Below are 17,819 nucleotides of genomic sequence, written 5' to 3' on the forward strand. Positions count from 1 at the left end.
GCCTGTGGACCTCATCCAGGTGGATTCTGCCCATAGCTCTTACCTGGGTATTGTGTTGAAGGTGACCTGAGACTGTATGACACATAATAAAACTGAGTGAACCAAAGAAGCAAAGATTCCTGACTTTTCCACTCTGTGATTCTTTTTCTTTATTCTAGACCAGGAGAGCTGTTCAGATTCCAATGGTGGTTGTACTTACCAGTGTATTCAAGGGCCCTATGGGGCTCAATGCCAGTGTCCATTGGGATACCTGCTTGCCAATGACTCTAAGACCTGTGAAGACATAGATGAATGTCGTATTCCAGGCTTTTGTAGCCAGCACTGTTACAATATGAGAGGTTCTTTTCGGTGCTGGTGTGATCCGGAATACAGGTTAGACGCTGACCAGAGGACCTGCAAAGCTACAGGTAATGAAAGTGAACTAACTCCAGCCAGTTTACCAAGCACACTCCAGAGCTTAAGATTAAATGTCACGTTTAACAAATTTCACCATCTTTATATAATGCTTAATGAATTCAATTCAACCAGTATTAATTCATTTCTACTACGTGAAAGTATTTGTACTATGTGTTAGGGTATTGCTTTGGCTGCTTTAAAAGTGACCAGATAGTGACCACCTAGAGGGGTGGGATAGGGAGGGTGGGAGGGAGACACAAGAGGGCGGGGATATGGAGATGAGAGATATGTATATGTATAGCTGATTCACTTTGTTATACAGCAGAAACTAACACAACATTGTAAAGCAATTATACTCCAATAAAGATGTTAAAAAAATAAATAAATAAAAGTGACCAGATAAAGAATGCTAAAACAAAGTAGGCAGTTTCTTTCTTTTTCGGGCAGGAGTCTGGAGGGTAGACGGTTCAGGGGGTAAAAGCTGGTGTGGCTTCCATCTTGGGATCCATTGCTTTTGCTCCAGTCTTTGTCTGCTCCCAGAAAGTAGGAAGGGGGCGAGTAGCTTCCTTTTAAGGATGGCACCTAGAATTTGACACATCGTTTGTGTTCACATTTTATTGTTTAAAACTTAGTCATGTGGTCACTCCAAACTGAAATGGAAATGGGGAAATGTCTCTAGCTGGTAGGCCCTGTGCTGTGCTAAAAAGTGGCATAATTTATTACTAGAAAGGAAGAAGAGGAGAGGGACATGGGGATGATTAGAAGTCTCTGCCACAGCTGAATGCAAAGTACAAAATAAGCAAGTACAAAAGTAACTATAGTAACAGGAAGAATGCAAGTAGAGTTCACTCCAGGTTGATATTTCGATAAACACTAAAGTGTAATTCAAGGAAGAAAGATATTTCGAAAAAGCTTACTTTCAACACTCATGAAAACCAGCTAACTGTTAAGGTAACATCATTCTTATAGGAATTTTTGTTTGTTTTTCCCATTACTCTAGTGTGGAATGACATCTTCTTTCTGTTACCAAAGGTATTACATCAAATATTGAGTGTTTCTTCTCCCAGAATCGTTGACACTTGTATTTTCTTCTTGGACAGCATCTGAAAGTCTGCTGTTACTTGTGGCGAGTCAGAACCAGCTTGTTGCTGACAACATCTCCAGGCAGGAGCACTCTATCCACGCCCTTGTCCAGGATGGTTCTCACATTGTGGCTGTTGATTTTGATTCAGTCAGTGGTCATATCTTTTGGTCGGATGGAACTCAGGGTAAAATCTGGAGTGCGTTTCAAAATGGAACAGATAGAAAACTAGTAAGTACATGTCTACTGGCCTTTGACCTGACTAGTTCCCCTGTCTTGGGTCTATTTGCTGTTGTTACTCACCAGTGAGAGAAGGCCCTACCTCATCTTAGGTGGTTCTCATGTTTTCCTCTGGGCCACATCACACCCAAGGGACCCCGATGTTCCTAACTCCTACTTGATGGGATCTGAAGGGAGATGCATGGCTCTGAATTGCAGGTCATATGATGCAGAGACCTCACAGCATCTTGGAGGTCCCTTCTGCAAATTTTTTTCCTAGTGGATGAGAGATAAGGGAAACACAGGGGAGGTTGCTTTTCTTTCTTTTATCTTTTAAAAATGTTTTTAAAATTTATCCTTTTCTTTGCCATTATGGTTTATTACAGGATACTGAATATAGTTCCCCATGCTATACAGTAGGACCTTGCTGTTGAGGTTGCTTTTCTTAGCTTTAATTCAGTTATGTTTCTTGATCAATCTCCTGGAGTTTCAGTTTCTTGATCCTTGATGGTTATGTTTCCTCTGCCCCTTAGAAATTTATTTTGTAATTGTTGGCACTCAATCAATAAAGGTATTACTTTTGCCATGTGAACACTGTAAAGTTTCATAGGGTTGCCAGCTTAGCAAACGGATACAGCTTTTGTTTAACTGAAAAAATTCTGAAACCAAAATGAAACTACATACTAAGCCAACAATAGAGTATTCAGTTCTACACAATCTTGTATATTTTTCCAGAAAACTCTACTGTTTCTACATGGGAAGACAAAGTTTTCTAATCTTCATAAGCCATCATAGGACAAATTAGATGCCTTATTCTCAATTTTCATATAATTTCCATGTTTGCGTTCATTTATTCCCTTTAGAATTCACTCGTTATTCACTCTTGTCTTTAGACGCTTGACAGTGGCATCACCATGACTGAAAGTATTGCAGTAGATTGGGTAGGACGCAATCTTTACTGGACAGACTTTTCTCTGCAAACAATCGAAGTCTCTAAACTGGATGGGAGTCACAGGACTGTGCTGCTTAGTGAAAACATAACAAATCCAAGGGGACTAGTGTTAGATCCCAGAACTACGTAAGACTTCTTCTTCTTTTTTTTAAGTGATGTTGCCTTAACATTGTATTGAGGGAAAAATAACATGACATGCTGTGGCTAATATTCATATCACAAAATTTACACATTGATTTATTAGCTTGGCAATATATGATTAAGTCTAATGAATGCATGCAGTAATATTCCATAGACGGGCCATGGTACTTGTTCTGCCACGTGTACCTCATGGTCATGCAACAAAACAGCCAGATTTTCCTGCTTCCGTTTCATATTGTTTACTAGAACTTCCTTTTATGTCATGTAAGGAAGTTTTTGCCTGCTGGCCCTAAAGGGAAGAAGAAGAAATTCTCCCATGTGCTTAGAAAACTTTGAAGGCTTCTTTCTTTGAATTTCCTTAGATTCTCTTAGATTCTTTTCTGCAGGAAGATGAGTTAGGCAAATTATGTTCAATGCAATGCAGACTTCCCAGATATTGTAAAGTAAATTTCACACCCGTGAAATTTATGATAAATCTCTGATGATGAATAAATTGACTTATCTTAAAAACGACAGGGTAGATAAACTGGGACAGATGAACTTTTCTAGATCAACTATTTGTGGATTGTACAGAAACATGAATCGGCCTTGAGACATTTCAGTGTCACAGTATACTGCATGTTTTCTGAACATTATAAAAACACCCAGATGGCTTGTGATTGCATTATGATTACAGTTTTACTTTGTGACTCTCAGAGGAAATAGTAAGCTCTGTGCATATATTCTGACCTGGAGATGAGTTATTTTAAGCAGAGCTTAAACATGATATTCTGTCACTTAAAATGACAGTTATTTTCCATTTTGAAATATGTCCCATCCAATCGGTAACTAGTTTCTTTTCACAGTGCCTGTGTGATGTTCTGGTCTGACTGGGGCCATCACCCTCGCATTGAGCGAGCTAGCATGGATGGCAGTCTGCGCACCGTCATTATCCAGGAGAAGGTTTTCTGGCCCAATGGCTTAGCTATTGACTACCCCAACAGGCTGCTGTACTTCGTGGATGGCTATCTTGATTACATAGACTATTGTGAATATGATGGAAGCAATCGGCGGCAGGTGATAGCCAGTGATTTGGTAAGTTGGTAGTGAGGAAAGGAAACTAAGACAATAATGGTTTAGTAGGAAGCAGATAGAGTAACAAGAAAGCTAAGAAATTCACTGTTGTGTCGTAGACATTACAAGGTCCATCGAGGAGATATCAACAGGAGGAAGGGTCCACCTATCTTTTATTACTGACAGAAAATCAATATTCTAGTTCATGGTCAGATTGTGCCACGTCCAGGAAGGATTAATAGCTCGTGTGACTTAGTTGATCTGTGGATGCTAATCCGTTGCTTCTCTAAGTCCATGTAAATAATGACTTAATTATATGTAGATTCCCTCCATGAAATCATAACCTGTTATGTATTTTTATTCAGGAAATTCTGGTGAATTTATTGTCACCAGTTAAATGAGAAAATATGTATTTTACCAAAAAGCTGTTATTGACTTCTATTTAAGATTGTGATTGTTTATAGTTCTGTGGCTTGAAGAGGCCCCGGGAGATCTCTCCTGTAACTAGACAGGTGATCTACCTAAGTCACCCTACTTTCTGCACTTCAGTTTTGCTTTTGTTTATAAGATGGATGCCCAGTGTAATTACCAGAGTAAAAATGAAGGCTAAGTGACACAGGTACATGAAAGTATTTTGGTTGGTAAGTGGGATATAGGTCAAGAAGTATATATTTTTTTGTCTCTTGACCAGTGATTTCACTATGTCTTTATTAAGTTAAATGCTAAAGGAAACCATCTTCTTGGGGAGGTATCCTTTTCTACTTTGTTCATCTTCATTTTTATTTCTAGTTCTCATTGTTCTCTTCTGCTTCACAGACTCTGCGGCATCCCTACTCCCTAAGTCTCTTTGAAGATTCCGTGTACTGGAGTGACCGTGCTACTCATGAGATTATGAAAGCCAACAAGTGGCATGGGGGGAACCAATCAGTAGTACTGTCTCTTCATCAGCCCCTTGGAATTGTTGTGGTTCATCCTGCAAAACAACCAGTTTGTAAGTGATAGAGATATCCTGCATGGTATAGCTTGGAAAACATTGATCTGGGGAATGTAAAATGTATAACGTCGCAGACCCATTTGTTTGGACAATACATTTCCATGACCTCTGTTTACCATGGAAAAGTCAAATCTCGTATGTCTTTACATACTCAAGTCTCCCCGGTCTTTTCTCCCACTTTCTTTTGCCACACTGGACTTCACTGGACTTCATTTTGGTACAGAAGCACACCAGGCTACTTACCATCTCTGAACGTCTGCACACCAGGCTACTTACCATCTCTGAATGTCTGCACTGGCTCTTCCTTTTGCCCTGGGACGCCCCTCGTCCAGATGTCTGCCTGAGTTGCTGCTTCACGTTATTTAGAATTCTCTTAGGTGCTCCTTGGTGGGCCTCGACCATCCTATCGAAAATGGCACCGCCTCTCACAATTCTTTTGCTCTTTACTCTCACGCTCTAAAGTCACACAACTTATGAGTTTAGTTTTATCTCCCTTTGTTAGACTACCTGCCTCATGTTTACAGTATTCCCAGTGCTTAGAGTGGTGTTTGATACATAGTGAAGGCTTGCTAGTTTTTGAGTGAACAAATGGATTACTGCATCTAACAAGGTGCATGTAATAAGAATATATAGGACCTAGAGAACATACTATGAGCACAGGGTGCGCACAGGATCCCTCTACTTCAAGGAGCAGAAACACACAAAAATGTCATCGATAGAAAAATAAAAGATTATTATCTAACCAAAACTTGGACAGCAGTGGGTAAATGCCAAGGTCACATAGGGAACACACAACTTGGTTTTATTTAATGTGAAAAGATCTCTTTGGGGTCAGCCAAGGAGACACATCTTATGTAGCATCAAATTTCTATTACTGAGCTCTGGATTACTCAGCGGCTGTTTGTTCTGTTTATAGACTGGATTGATCTGTGACCTTGGGAAAGTCACTCCTCCCTCTTATGCCTCTTATGAATTCTATGTTGAAAGAATGATGTTGGGGAAGGGTAAAGTAGTTTAGGGCAAATACCAAACCAGCCAAAGTAACTTAATGTATTGTGTCTCCAAATATTGGGGGCTTCTGGAAGGACAATTTATTAATTGAGATATAATTGACACATAACATTGTATTAGTGTTAGGTGTACAACATAATGATTTGACATATGTATGTATTGTGAAATGATCACTATAATAAGTTCAGTGAACATCTATTACCACACAGTTTTTTTTCTGTGCTGAAAACTTTTAAGATCGACTCTTTACTATAGTCATCATGCTGTACATTACATCCCCAAGACTTATTTACCTCGTAACTGGAAGTCTGTACCTTTTGACCACCTTCACATGTTTTGCCGCCCCGCATTCTCTGCTTCTGACAAGCACCAGTCTGTTCTCTCAGTTCATTTTTTTAAAAAATTTAGATTTAAAATTTAGATTATTAAAAGTGATATCATATAGTATCTGTCTTTCTCTGTCTGACTTATTTCACTTAGCATAATACCCTCCAGGTCCATCCGTGTGTTGCAAATGGAGGATTTCCTTTTCTGCGGGCCGAATAATATTCGATTATATGTGTATATATACATACCATGTCTTTATCCATTCATCCCGTGCACTTTAAAGTGGGCGGTTTTCCATTCACCAGTGTTTTCTTCTCTTCTCTTTGTATTACAGCCACAAACCCATGCGTCCATGCCCAATGCAGCCATCTATGCTTGCTTTCCTCAGAGAGGCTTTACTCCTGTGCTTGTCCTTCAGGGTGGCGTCTCTCTCGTGATTCTGTGACTTGCGTGAGAGGTACAGTATGTCCTTTAAGTATGCCCTGAAGGTGGAGCTTGCCACAGTATGTACAAAGCTGTGTGAGCTCTAAACCACTTGGTGATGGAGTGTGTGCTGTGTTCCCTCTGATCAGCAGGTATCTGTAGAGTGTGTGCTATATGGGGTGTTAACTGAGCACCATATACAGAAACTGTATTCTGATTGACCATATGCAGAAACTGTATTACAACTGAGTTGTAATTGTAATGTAGTTTCTGTACATGCAGCTAATATTATGTGTGCATGTAATTCAGCAATCTTTAACCTCACATTTTCTCTTACCTGGTTATAGTCAGGCAAGGTAGGATAATGGGAAGTTCCAGATTCTGCATTTAGAAGTAAAAATCCTTGATATTTGTGGATAGCTTCATTTTTTAGGTTCCTGATCTCATCTTTATTCTCATAACCAATAGTCAATAATGAGTGTTATAGTCTGGGTCTTCTGACTCCAGTTTCAGTACCTTTACTGTTACTGTATGGTACTTTAAAAATGAAAGTTTTCTCTGTATGAAATATTTAAAGGGATTATTTGAATAATTTATTCTTCATCTCATTCTAGATATCTTACTGGGTTGATTGAAGAGTATGTGGAGAGTTATACTAAGTACTTTAGGGAGCAAGAAAGGAAGGACAAGATGTAGTCAGTCCACAAAGGAAGATTTCTAAGAAATCATTTGCCTTTGCTTAAAAATCTAAAGAGGTAGTCTAAACTCAAGTTTCTTTCATTACTCGGTGAAGAGGAGTAAATGTGTTTTGATACTGATAAAAAATGGCTATAGACCAGTTAAAATGAAATGGTTAATGGGAAAAAATTGCTAAATTAAGAGAAAAATAGAGTCAGTCTAGAGGGAAATTTAGTTTTCAAATGGAAAGTATATTCCTGAATCCAGGAAATTTATGGTGTTTACAGGTTATGAGGATGTAAGCTTACTGAAAATCAAATTCCATCGACATGTGATATTTTGCAATGATACTTTTGTGATGAAAGATTTTAATTATTGGTAATGCCTACAAAGGGATTGGCATTTGCCATTTTTCTTCAGAGCTTTATTATAAACCTAATCCTTGTTGACACTGTTTAATTTAGTGTGTCCTCAGAGTCTTTCAGCAGAAGATTAAACTGGGCTCTAGACATTCTGCATACAAAGCATTCTTTCACCACACAAAGATTGTTGAACTGTGCATTGGGGATTGGTGTAATCTGTATTACTATCTGATGGTGATTGATAAGTGTAAACTCTAAATAGTACCTTTTGTTGTTTCACAAATAATTCCCCTAGTGGTTTTCCCATGGACTGACTTTACTGAGGTGGAACCTTTTCAATATTTTCCAACCGGCTTCTGAGCACCAGCTGGGTAACTGAGTGCTAATGTATGTGAACTAAAAAAAAATGTTGCATTTTTTTTTTCCAGCAGGAAGCTTAGAAGACTGTTAACATTCATAGATGAAAACGTTTTACTTGATTTAAATGTCCGATTGCCTCTAAAATTTTGTCTGCAAAGTGTCTAAAATATCTTTGGAAGTGTTTATGTGATAAGATCAAGCGAAAAAGCAGAGATGGTTTAATATTGGCTATGTAAAATCATGCATTAAAAAAATCTGGAGGACAAGATACACAAGTGCCAATAATACTTACAGTTGGGAAGGGGGATTATGGGATATTTCTATTTTTTCCTAATTTTATGCTATAAAATTTTAAAGGGAGAGCTTTCTCTGTATGAAATAGTTTTTTATTGTTTAGCAAATATGTTCCCCACAATGCCAAAGAAACCCCCAAAACTCAAACCAGAACATCTTCCCAGCACCCCCTAAAATTAACAACCGCACATCCAGGGCTGTTCAAGGTCATGCTTTGGGAGGAGCTAGGCTTGGGAGTCATAAATGTCACCTCTTAATGACAACATAAATTTCCCATTCCTGACTGTTGTTTTTCACTTCTTTGCTCTGCTAACACTAATCTTAATAGGATCATGACATGAAAGATAGAAAATGAAGAAATGTTCTGTCATTTCAAAAGACTAAGACCTTCTGAACTCCTTTCCAGCCAACCCTAGGTGCGGCTGTGCCTACTCTTTCATTGTCATGGTCCATATACTTTGTCTGGCCCTCCCGACTCTTAAGTTCCTTGGGAATAAATCCTCTACCTGATTCCTTGATGTATGCTTTTTGCCCGTGGCACACAGTGGCACTCAGTAAATGTTGAGTGAATGACAAACCCTCCAATGTCCCTTTTTGCTTCTTCTCCATTCCTGTTTTTCACCTGCTCATTCCTTTATAGATGTGTATAGTCATAAAATCACTCCTGTTTTCTTTCCCATGGAGCACTTTTCATGCACCTTCCTATGCCACCTGCTGACTCAGTGGTCACTTCTGCCAGTGCCGCATTAAATGATACCCCATCTCTGGTCTGTGGCCCACAAATGTTCACTGGCTGTAAACCCTTTCAAACACACCTGCAGTGATCTGATGATGGAGGTCCTGAGACCCATCCCCAGGGAAGAGTAATGGCTGAAGGAGTAGTGCTGGGTGCTCTCAAGGGAAGAGATTGTTAGAAGAATCAGGAAGGTCCATGTTTGATGGATGAGAAATGCAGTTTTTCAGGCCTTAAACAGTGCTTTGGTTGAAATTCTTCCAATTAAGCAAAAGAAAAATTACCCATTAAAAAGAACAGAATCAGGTTTTGAGTAAGTAATAGTTCCCCTGTGAAACTGGGAAATATTTCTTGTTTCTCTGAACCAATGAACATTTATAACATATAATTAATACATCATTAAATATCATCTCAGCATATTCAGGGTACATCTTAAACTCATAATGTTTAATTTCTGCCGTTAAATCAAATGAATTGAGTGGTGATCTGATATTCGATAAGTAGTACCCGGCCTGCACTTTTTGCAGAGGAGTGATTAAGAACATAGGTTTTGGAGAGTTCAAGCAACCTTGCTGTGACCTGGGTTAGATATGCTAATTTCTTTGTGCCTCATTTGAAATTTGGGGGAGGGAGATAACTATCTAACAAGCAGGGTTATGAGGCTTCAGGAAGAGAAATTAAATGAAGTAGTACTTATTTGCTGCATGCTGTGTAGCATGTCTTCTCAATAAGTGGCGAGGATTATTATGGTTATTGCAGTTGTTCAGAAGAGAGGCACAGTGGAGCCGCTGAGAGAGTCAAGGCTTGGGAGTTAATCTCATTGCCTTGTTTCCTGTGGAAGCTGCAAAGCTGTGGGAAGCTCCTTGGCCTCGGTTGTTTCTGAAAACAACTTTGCAGGGTTGCTGTGAAAGACTAAATGCTATATATTGTAATACTTTGGAAAGTATTAAGCATGAAGAGTTGCAAATTTTATTTTAGATTTGTACCAGGTTAATAAATTGAGTCATTTCTCCGTAGTGGAAATGCCAGGAACAAGGAAAAACTAATCGGACATGAAAGTAAGTAAAGAAAAAAATTGTCAAAATAATCCTGCTGAAGATGTAAAGCTTCCCTGATGCTCAAAATAATGCAAACACCATTTTTAGCCCATGAAGAGTATGCAATGATTAATCATTTTATATAGTGTCTTAATAGGTGCTGTATCTTTATATCTTAATAACACAAAACTCACATTCCAAAGTTTTCCTTTTCTCACAGAGCAATGATAATAAAACCCTACTCGTGAACTTCATTAATTTTTTGATAGAGGGACTATAATTTGGATGAAGATCATCTTTTAAAATGGACCTCATTGTCTATTAAAGAGCCTACTTGAACTGGTAGTTTAAATAAGGCATTATGAAGATGTTTAAGTTGCAATGTACAGATACTTTTGAGAACTTTAGAAGGCGCTCTTTACATATTTACTTATGTATCCATCCATTTATTCATTTATGCGGTCATTCAGTTAGCAAATATTTATTAGACAACTATTATAAGCCAAGCTCTGAGGGCATAATAGTGAGTAAATCAGACAGGGTCGCTGCCCTTTGGGAGTAGAATCTAATGTGGAAGGTCGACATTAGTCAAACAACAATTGGTGGGATTATAAATTAGATTTACTTAGTAATTAAAGTCTCTCATAAACACTAGGCAACACCGTGTGGTGTTATTTTCTGAACATAATTAAAACGAACTGCCATTCACCAAGAAGAGTCTATAAATTTTCTTTCATATTTTGGGGCAAAATCCAACTCTCCTTTCTCTGAGTTATTCTGCGTATAGAAATGGAAGAACTTCTTGTCTGTGACTCTTAGCAAACTTGGATAGTTTAGCAGCATGAGTAAGGAATTAATGAAGAGTATGATAAATGCTGATCTACTCTGGGTAATTCCAGAGGTCTTATGTGTGAAGTTGATGGTCTGGTGACGCAGCAACCCATTGAAACCCAATGGAAGGCCCTGGATTATCTGGTGAAATATCTATCATGCATTATGGTTATTGCAGCAGTTCTGCAGTGGCATTTTGTCCCATCAGATGGTACCAATCCACTACCTTCTGTTACTCTAAATGTCTGGGATATAATTTTGAGAGATATTCTGTTATTTTCACAGGTGATGAAGCATTCCTAATAGTTGTAAGACACAGTATAATTTTTGGAATCTCCCTTAACCCTGAGGTGAAGACCTTTGATGCTATGGTGCCCATATCAGGGATACAGAATGGTTATGACGTTGCAGTTGATTACTCAGAGCAATTCATCTATTGGCTTGAAAATCCAGTAAGTTTCGAATAACATTCAAAGTATGCAACTTGTTCTTGAAGAGCCTACCTGCCCTGAGGCCTTCTTATATTTTTGCTGGGTGTCAAGTGGCCCAGACATAAATAGATTTACCACTAAGCATTTTTTAATTTAGTGAGGGATGTCAGTGGGAAGTTGGCCTGGAGCAAAGACCTGATACTAAGCACGTTTAAGCTATTGGGTATATTTATCCATTCAGCAAGTATTAAGTGACTACTCTTCTCCCTGCACTGAACTCACTGCTTCCAACTGCAGAGTACATGCCAAGAGGAAGCAGTAACAAAGCTTGCTCCTAAGGAGCTTTAGTCTATTAGACGAACATAAAAATGAGGATATTAGACTAACATAAAAATGATCATCGCTCAAGACCAAAAGCAATAGTTCCCTAAGGGAATTCCAGGAAAGCATCTGCTGTGGCCGCTGTGGCCTTCGCTCAGAATCTTTCCCTCTAGGATAAAAAAGAACACTCCTCCAATTTCCTTCCCACTGGGACCCTTTCCTCACCCTTTAGGGAAGAAACCTGTGAGGATGGGGAAGGGGCAAGGAAAATACAAGTGAGGAAGAGAGGGAAGACCTTTGTGGTTGATGCTTGTCACCTCTGTGGAAAAATATACTCCTGGCCTCCTGATTCACACCTGTAACTTGGATTATTTTTATGACTCTTTGGCCTGTGGTGGTTAAGGAATAAACTTCTGTAGCCGATATCAGAGGGAGCCTGAATGGTAAGCCTTGTATATTCCTGTGATGCACTTGAAAATCAGTGTTTTCAGTGTTGCTGGCGTTAGCGTTATACACGGTAACCCCAGCCAGTGGCCCTGAAACTTTGCCTTTCTTCCTCGTGTGAGGCGTGTTAAAGAAACACAGTAGCTGGCAGTAGCTGCAGTGAAGCTGTGGCCTTGAAACAGCTCACCCCTCCTCGTCTTTCTCACCAGGGTGAAATTCACAGAGTGAAGACAGATGGCACCAACAGGACAGTGTTTGTTCCTCTTTCAAGTTTGGGGGCTTCTACGAGCCTGGCCTTAGATTGGCTATCAAGAAACCTTTATTATACCAATCGTGGAACTCAGTCAATTAAGGTAATGATTCCATAATACTATTGACACAAACACTGGTTTCTTAGTCACGTAAAATCTATTCTCAGGAAATGCTGTCATGTGGAGGAAGCACAAGGGATATTAACTATCAAAGTCTCTGAAGCCAAGGAGAAACCTAAAAATTGGAACTTTCTACTGCCCTACTTTGTCTCCTCCTAAGTATAAAGGGTAACTTGTTCATATAAAAGGATGTTAGATAATTTATTAAGATATATACAAAGGTAAATAAAAAATTATGTAAGGAGTTCAACATAAAGGGAAGCTTATAGTAGGCAAGGCATTTTCATTATCTTTCCTCATCAAGTATTCAATACGATTTCAGTTCTAAACCAAATTTATAGGTTACCTCTGTTCTTAGATGGAAATCTTTCTATGGCTCCAACAGTGAAACAGAAAGTAGAAACTTGATTCTGATTCCTTTGATGCTTTCCTTTTTTGAGATAAGTGTTTTTTTTTACTCTAATTCCCAGAAGAAATTCTATAGGGGCACAGGTATGAAATCACATGAAGTAAATCAGAGGTAACTTGACTAGTACTGGTTTGCTCCACTCTGGGACAAGGTTAAAACATGTGATGGATTATTCATTCAGAGTAATTTTGAGAGTGAGAATTCCTAATGCAAAGGGCTGGTCTTGGGAGAGCGACAGTAGGGTGACAATCCACTGCTCAGGATGGGGCACCAGTTAGTAAGTTGGTTCTCTTTGGGGCGTTCAGAAAGATTAATGCTAAAGATGAGGAAGGTACACAGCAGCTAAGTGGCTAATTTAGAGCAGATTTGCTAGGAGGAGTGCTTATTCGATAGTCAGAACAGTGCTTTACAGTTTACAAAGGTCTTCCGCAAACATCATCTCATCCAATCCTTACAACATTCCGGAGGGCAGGCAAGTGTAGTAAACGGTCACAGTGACGGGGACATTCGCAGTACGCATGCAGTATGCTCATCTCAAGCCGGGTAGAATCAGCAGGTCCTAACGTGAAGGGAACCTTGGAGCCTCATCTGGTTCAAGCTCTTTGTTAGATGAAAATCTGAAGCCCACAGAAGCTAAGAAACTGGCTTAAACAGTCAGCTTCACTGCCCTGATTCTGGGGAAGGTGGGTGGTCTAACCTTGCCTTGTTGTAAACCACAAGTTCGGCAGTCTAGCCTGCTTCAACCCCCTTTGACAGTGACAGAAGGTATTTTGCACAACCTCAACGAAAAATATCACTGACCCATCAAAACACAGGCAATATTTACTGCCCAAGACCTTTAATACCAAACTCACATTCTAGAGTCCACTCAGTAGAAAACTGTCTTCATTCCAAATGGCAGTTAATCTGCTCCTGCTTTGTAAGTGGGGTCTTCTCTTTTGGACTGATACTCTTCCAAGAGCAGGGCACGTGTCTTCTCCATCAGGGTTAGATACAACAGAAAAGCACCAGTTGAAGAACTGAGTATGTGCGTGTGCATGTGTGTGTATTGGCGAGGCCACTTTAACCACGGAAACCTAGAGTTGGTAATTGTGCTCCAAATGCAGTGAGGTCCAGAGGAGAGAGAACTTGCTTTGGAGTCCTGGCTTCGAGTCTGGCTTGCTTGCTCCTTTATGCATTCATTCAGTAAGCACTAGGAAATGCTTTCCATGGATTGGTGCCATGGTTAGTCCTGGATAGTCGAGGATGAATCAAACATTTGTTTTCCCTGCTTTTAAGAAGCTCACACATCTGAGAGCTAGACACCTAAACAAATATCTTTGCTCCAGTGTAAGTGTGATATGTGCGTTGAATATAAAGAGAGTGATTAAGGACAGAAGTAAGTGTGTGGGGAGAGAACGGTGGGCTTCCCCCAAGAGGTTACTTGAGAGCTAAGTCTTGAAGGATGACCATCCTTTATTTCTGCATAATGAAGAAGTAGGGAGAAAAAAAAAAACAACACTTGAATAAAGACCCTGAGATATGAAAATGCATTTTATGACTTAGCACGGTGTTTACTCACAGGCTGTTTGACCTTGGACAAATTATATAACTTCTCTGAGTCTGTGCTTCCTTATCCATAAAATGGGGTTAATAGTTCAGTAAGTAAAAGTACTTGACGCTAAGGTATCCTGCGAATACAGAGCCCTGTTTCCCTCAAATCATCAATATATTTAGACTATCCATAAAGGTAAATTGCCCCTTTAGTGTTTTTATCGGTTTTTTCCTTTGGTGGTATCAATTGTGACTCTTCCAGATGAATGTTAGATTGATTAAAAAAACAGAAATTGTGTCCAAGTACTGTTTTCCTGTATGATATCCGTTCCAGAGTAGGAGAAACTCACATTTCATTCCAACTCTTCCGCTAGGGGTAGCTGTGTGCTCACTCACTAAAAGCAATTCTGTAGCTGAAGAGTGAACCCTACAGCATGGCCGTGCGTGAGAGAGCTCCATCTCTGCCAAAACACAAGGAGACTTGAGGATATGGGGAGGGGGAAGGGTAAGCTGGGACAAAGTGAGAGAGTGACATGGACATATATACGCTACCAAACGTAAAATAGATAGCTAGTGGGAAGCAGCTGCATAGCACAGGGAGATCAGCTCGGTGCTTTGTGACCACCTAGAGGGGTGGGATAGGGAGGGTGGGATAGGGAGGGTGGGAGGGAGGGAGACGCAAGAGGGAAGAGATATGGGGACATATGTATATGTATAACTGATTCACTTTGTTATAAAGCAGAAACTAAGACACCATTATAAAGCAATTATACTCCAATAAAGATGTAAAATCTAAAAAAAAAAATGAGAGAAAAAAAAAACCCACAAGGAGACGGACTTCCCTTTGAACCAAAGCCATCCTTAGGGAAAGGAGAGAAATTGCAGCAGGAAGAGGCAAATTGAAAAGAGAAAAATTATTTTAGTCCAAATAGGAGAGAAACATACCACACAGGAGAGAGAAAATATAGAGAGAAGAGTGAGGGAGAGAAGGGTGTGTGTGTGTGTGGTGTGTGTGTGTGTGTGTGTGTGTGAGAGAGAGAGAGAGAGAGAGAGAGAGAGATGTATATAGATAGAGAGGCAGAGATAGAAACAAACACAAATAATCAGTTTGTGTTGAAATGTAATTTTATAGAAAAGCCTTCATGCAAATCAAGAGGTATTTTCTTATTTCTTACGAGTTTTTCTCATCTCAGACTGTCTCAAGTGCATATCAAAATAGCCTTGTTTCTATAAGAAACTGCGTCTAGTCCAGTAATCCATATCCCTCTGTGGTGTTTCACAGTGTTATAACGCTGTGGTTATAACAATTCTAGCAAGATTACTTAAAAACATAACATTGGGAAAACCACAAATCCTCTCTAGGCCTCTTTTTCATCACGTTATGTGAGCATAATAATGCCATCTATCTCACAAAATTACTGTGAGGATTAAATCTGATAATGCTTAGTATAAGGCCTGCTACATAGTGAGGTCCCAATAAAAAAAATTGAATACAGTGGTGCTGGGTGCTGTGCGAAGCACTTTACATGCATTGTCTCACGTTCCTGGCACCTCTATGCAGAAGGGAATTTGTCATCCACACTTACTGATAACGTTCAGAGAGGTGAACTTACTTACCTCAGGTCCTATAGTCAGATCTGGCCGGGTCAGGATTTGCACTCAGGCTGTTAACCTGGCACAGAATTCACTTTAACTCTGTGTAAATTTGGACTGTTTGATCAACTGTGTTTGCAGTGATGGGCCACTGCGTGCTATGGCCCAGTCACTGGGGTACAGGAGACCTGGGGGGTTCCCATTGGTCTTCCAGAGTTTTCTCATCTTTTTCTGTAGCTTCGCTCAGGCAATGATTCTGTATGTTCACTCATTTGAATCTTTCTTTTATCCGTATAAATATCCTCTCCTGGAACTTTAGGTGAATTGAAAATAGAAATTTGAGAGGTGATTTTTGTTTTCTTACTCCCATTTTCTAAGCCGATTTTCTCATAGCCCTGAAATGCAATTAGGGATTATCTGAATATCACGCAAACCCTCCCATTCACCACAATCATGCTTTGAATTCGTTGTGTGTTTAAGTTCTCCTTCATCATAGCTTTCTTTATTTTCCCCTTATATAGGTTTTGACACTCCGAGGAGATGTCAGATACGGAAAAACACTGATTACCAATGATGGGACGAATCTTGGAGTTGGTTTTCCGGTTGGCATAACTATTGATCCTGTTAATGGGTGAGAATTCATTCATAAGTAGTGTCTGTCTTCTATACAGCACCACCCTTGTTAATATTATGGTCTAATAAAATGGAAGATTTCAAACGTAGGGCCTTTTCTGATTTTATATGCTGACATTTGAAAAATATAGATCTCAGTAAGAAAGAAATAACTCTAAGTTATATTTAATGTGTATTGTGTTCTGTTTTTCAAATTAATAACATTGAACTTAAAATTAATTCCAAACAAATAAAAATTTCAGGCAGTTTAAAATAGAATTATAAGAATGAACAATAATGCATTTTGACTTTGAATGAATGTGGAAAGTTTTAAGGGGGTGGATAAACACTTGAAATAGACCTTGAAGGATGAGAAGGCTTCCAGCAGGTGCAGGATGGGTTGCAGCTGAGAACTGGTACTTGAGGCCAAAGAGCAGTGAAGGCCCAGAGACATGGTGGCATTTAACATGATTGTGTAGAGGGCTGGAACCAGAGACTTCGAGTAGGGGGCAATTGACTAGATGGGAGTTACAGCAGCTAAAGTCATTTGGGGACAAATCAGAGAGGGTCTTTATTTATTTTTTTAATATTTATTTATTTATTTGGCTGCGCCGGGTCTTAGCTGCAGCACATGGGATCTTCTTGCCTCGTGCGGGATCTTTAGTGGTGGTATGAGGGATCTTTTAGTTGTGGCATGCGAACTCTTAGTTGTGGCATGTGGGATCTAGTTCCCTGACCAGGGGTCAAATCCGGGCCCTCTGCATTGGGAGTGCGGAGTCTTAGCCACTGGACCACCAGGGAAGTCTAGGGAAGGACTTTAATGTCATGCTAAGGAGTTGCACTGTATTTTTTTTGAGAAATAAGGAGCCAGCAGGGAATTTGGAGGAAGGGAATGATAGAACCTAATCTGTATTTTAGAAAGATTGATCAGAACTGGAGTGGAAAGGGTCAGGGGAAGGAAGAAAGTGTTCAGTCAGGGATGAGAGTTCTTAGCTAAGTTTCGGTAGCTTAAATTTTTAGTGAACTCAGAATTCACAAGAGTTTTGTGACTCTGTCCAGAAAACTTCTGGCAGCCTGGCATGGGAAAGGAGAAAGAAAAGAATGACAGGAACTCAGAGTTAGTAGTTAGCAAGGTAGGCACAATGGGAGATCATGAGAATAAATCAGAATATTGTTAAAATGGTTACAATGGTATGAGGTCCAGGCATAGAGG

The 17,819-nt window shown here is 39.6% G+C and overlaps 1 protein-coding gene across 1 annotated transcript in view; it reads left to right on the forward strand.

Annotated features, from left to right (window-relative positions):
- The window catches only part of LRP2 (LDL receptor related protein 2), a gene marked incomplete at its 5' end in the record, with an annotated part of 157,359 nt that overhangs the window by 61,393 nt on the left and 78,147 nt on the right, over window positions 1–17,819 (forward strand). Inside the window, 9 exons of the mRNA XM_022570207.2 lie at window positions 159–407; window positions 1,497–1,708; window positions 2,590–2,774; window positions 3,635–3,863; window positions 4,659–4,833; window positions 6,509–6,631; window positions 11,178–11,344; window positions 12,298–12,441; window positions 16,516–16,625. Of these exons, the coding sequence (XP_022425915.2) occupies window positions 159–407; window positions 1,497–1,708; window positions 2,590–2,774; window positions 3,635–3,863; window positions 4,659–4,833; window positions 6,509–6,631; window positions 11,178–11,344; window positions 12,298–12,441; window positions 16,516–16,625 (1,594 nt within the window). The remainder of the gene's footprint in view (window positions 1–158; window positions 408–1,496; window positions 1,709–2,589; window positions 2,775–3,634; window positions 3,864–4,658; window positions 4,834–6,508; window positions 6,632–11,177; window positions 11,345–12,297; window positions 12,442–16,515; window positions 16,626–17,819) is intronic.

The sequence above is a fragment of the Delphinapterus leucas genome, chromosome 8 (assembly GCF_059928025.1).
Source record: "Delphinapterus leucas isolate spDelLeu-1000000601 "Yukka" chromosome 8, BTC_Dleu_Yukka2, whole genome shotgun sequence".
Taxonomy (NCBI): Eukaryota; Metazoa; Chordata; class Mammalia; order Artiodactyla; family Monodontidae; genus Delphinapterus; species Delphinapterus leucas.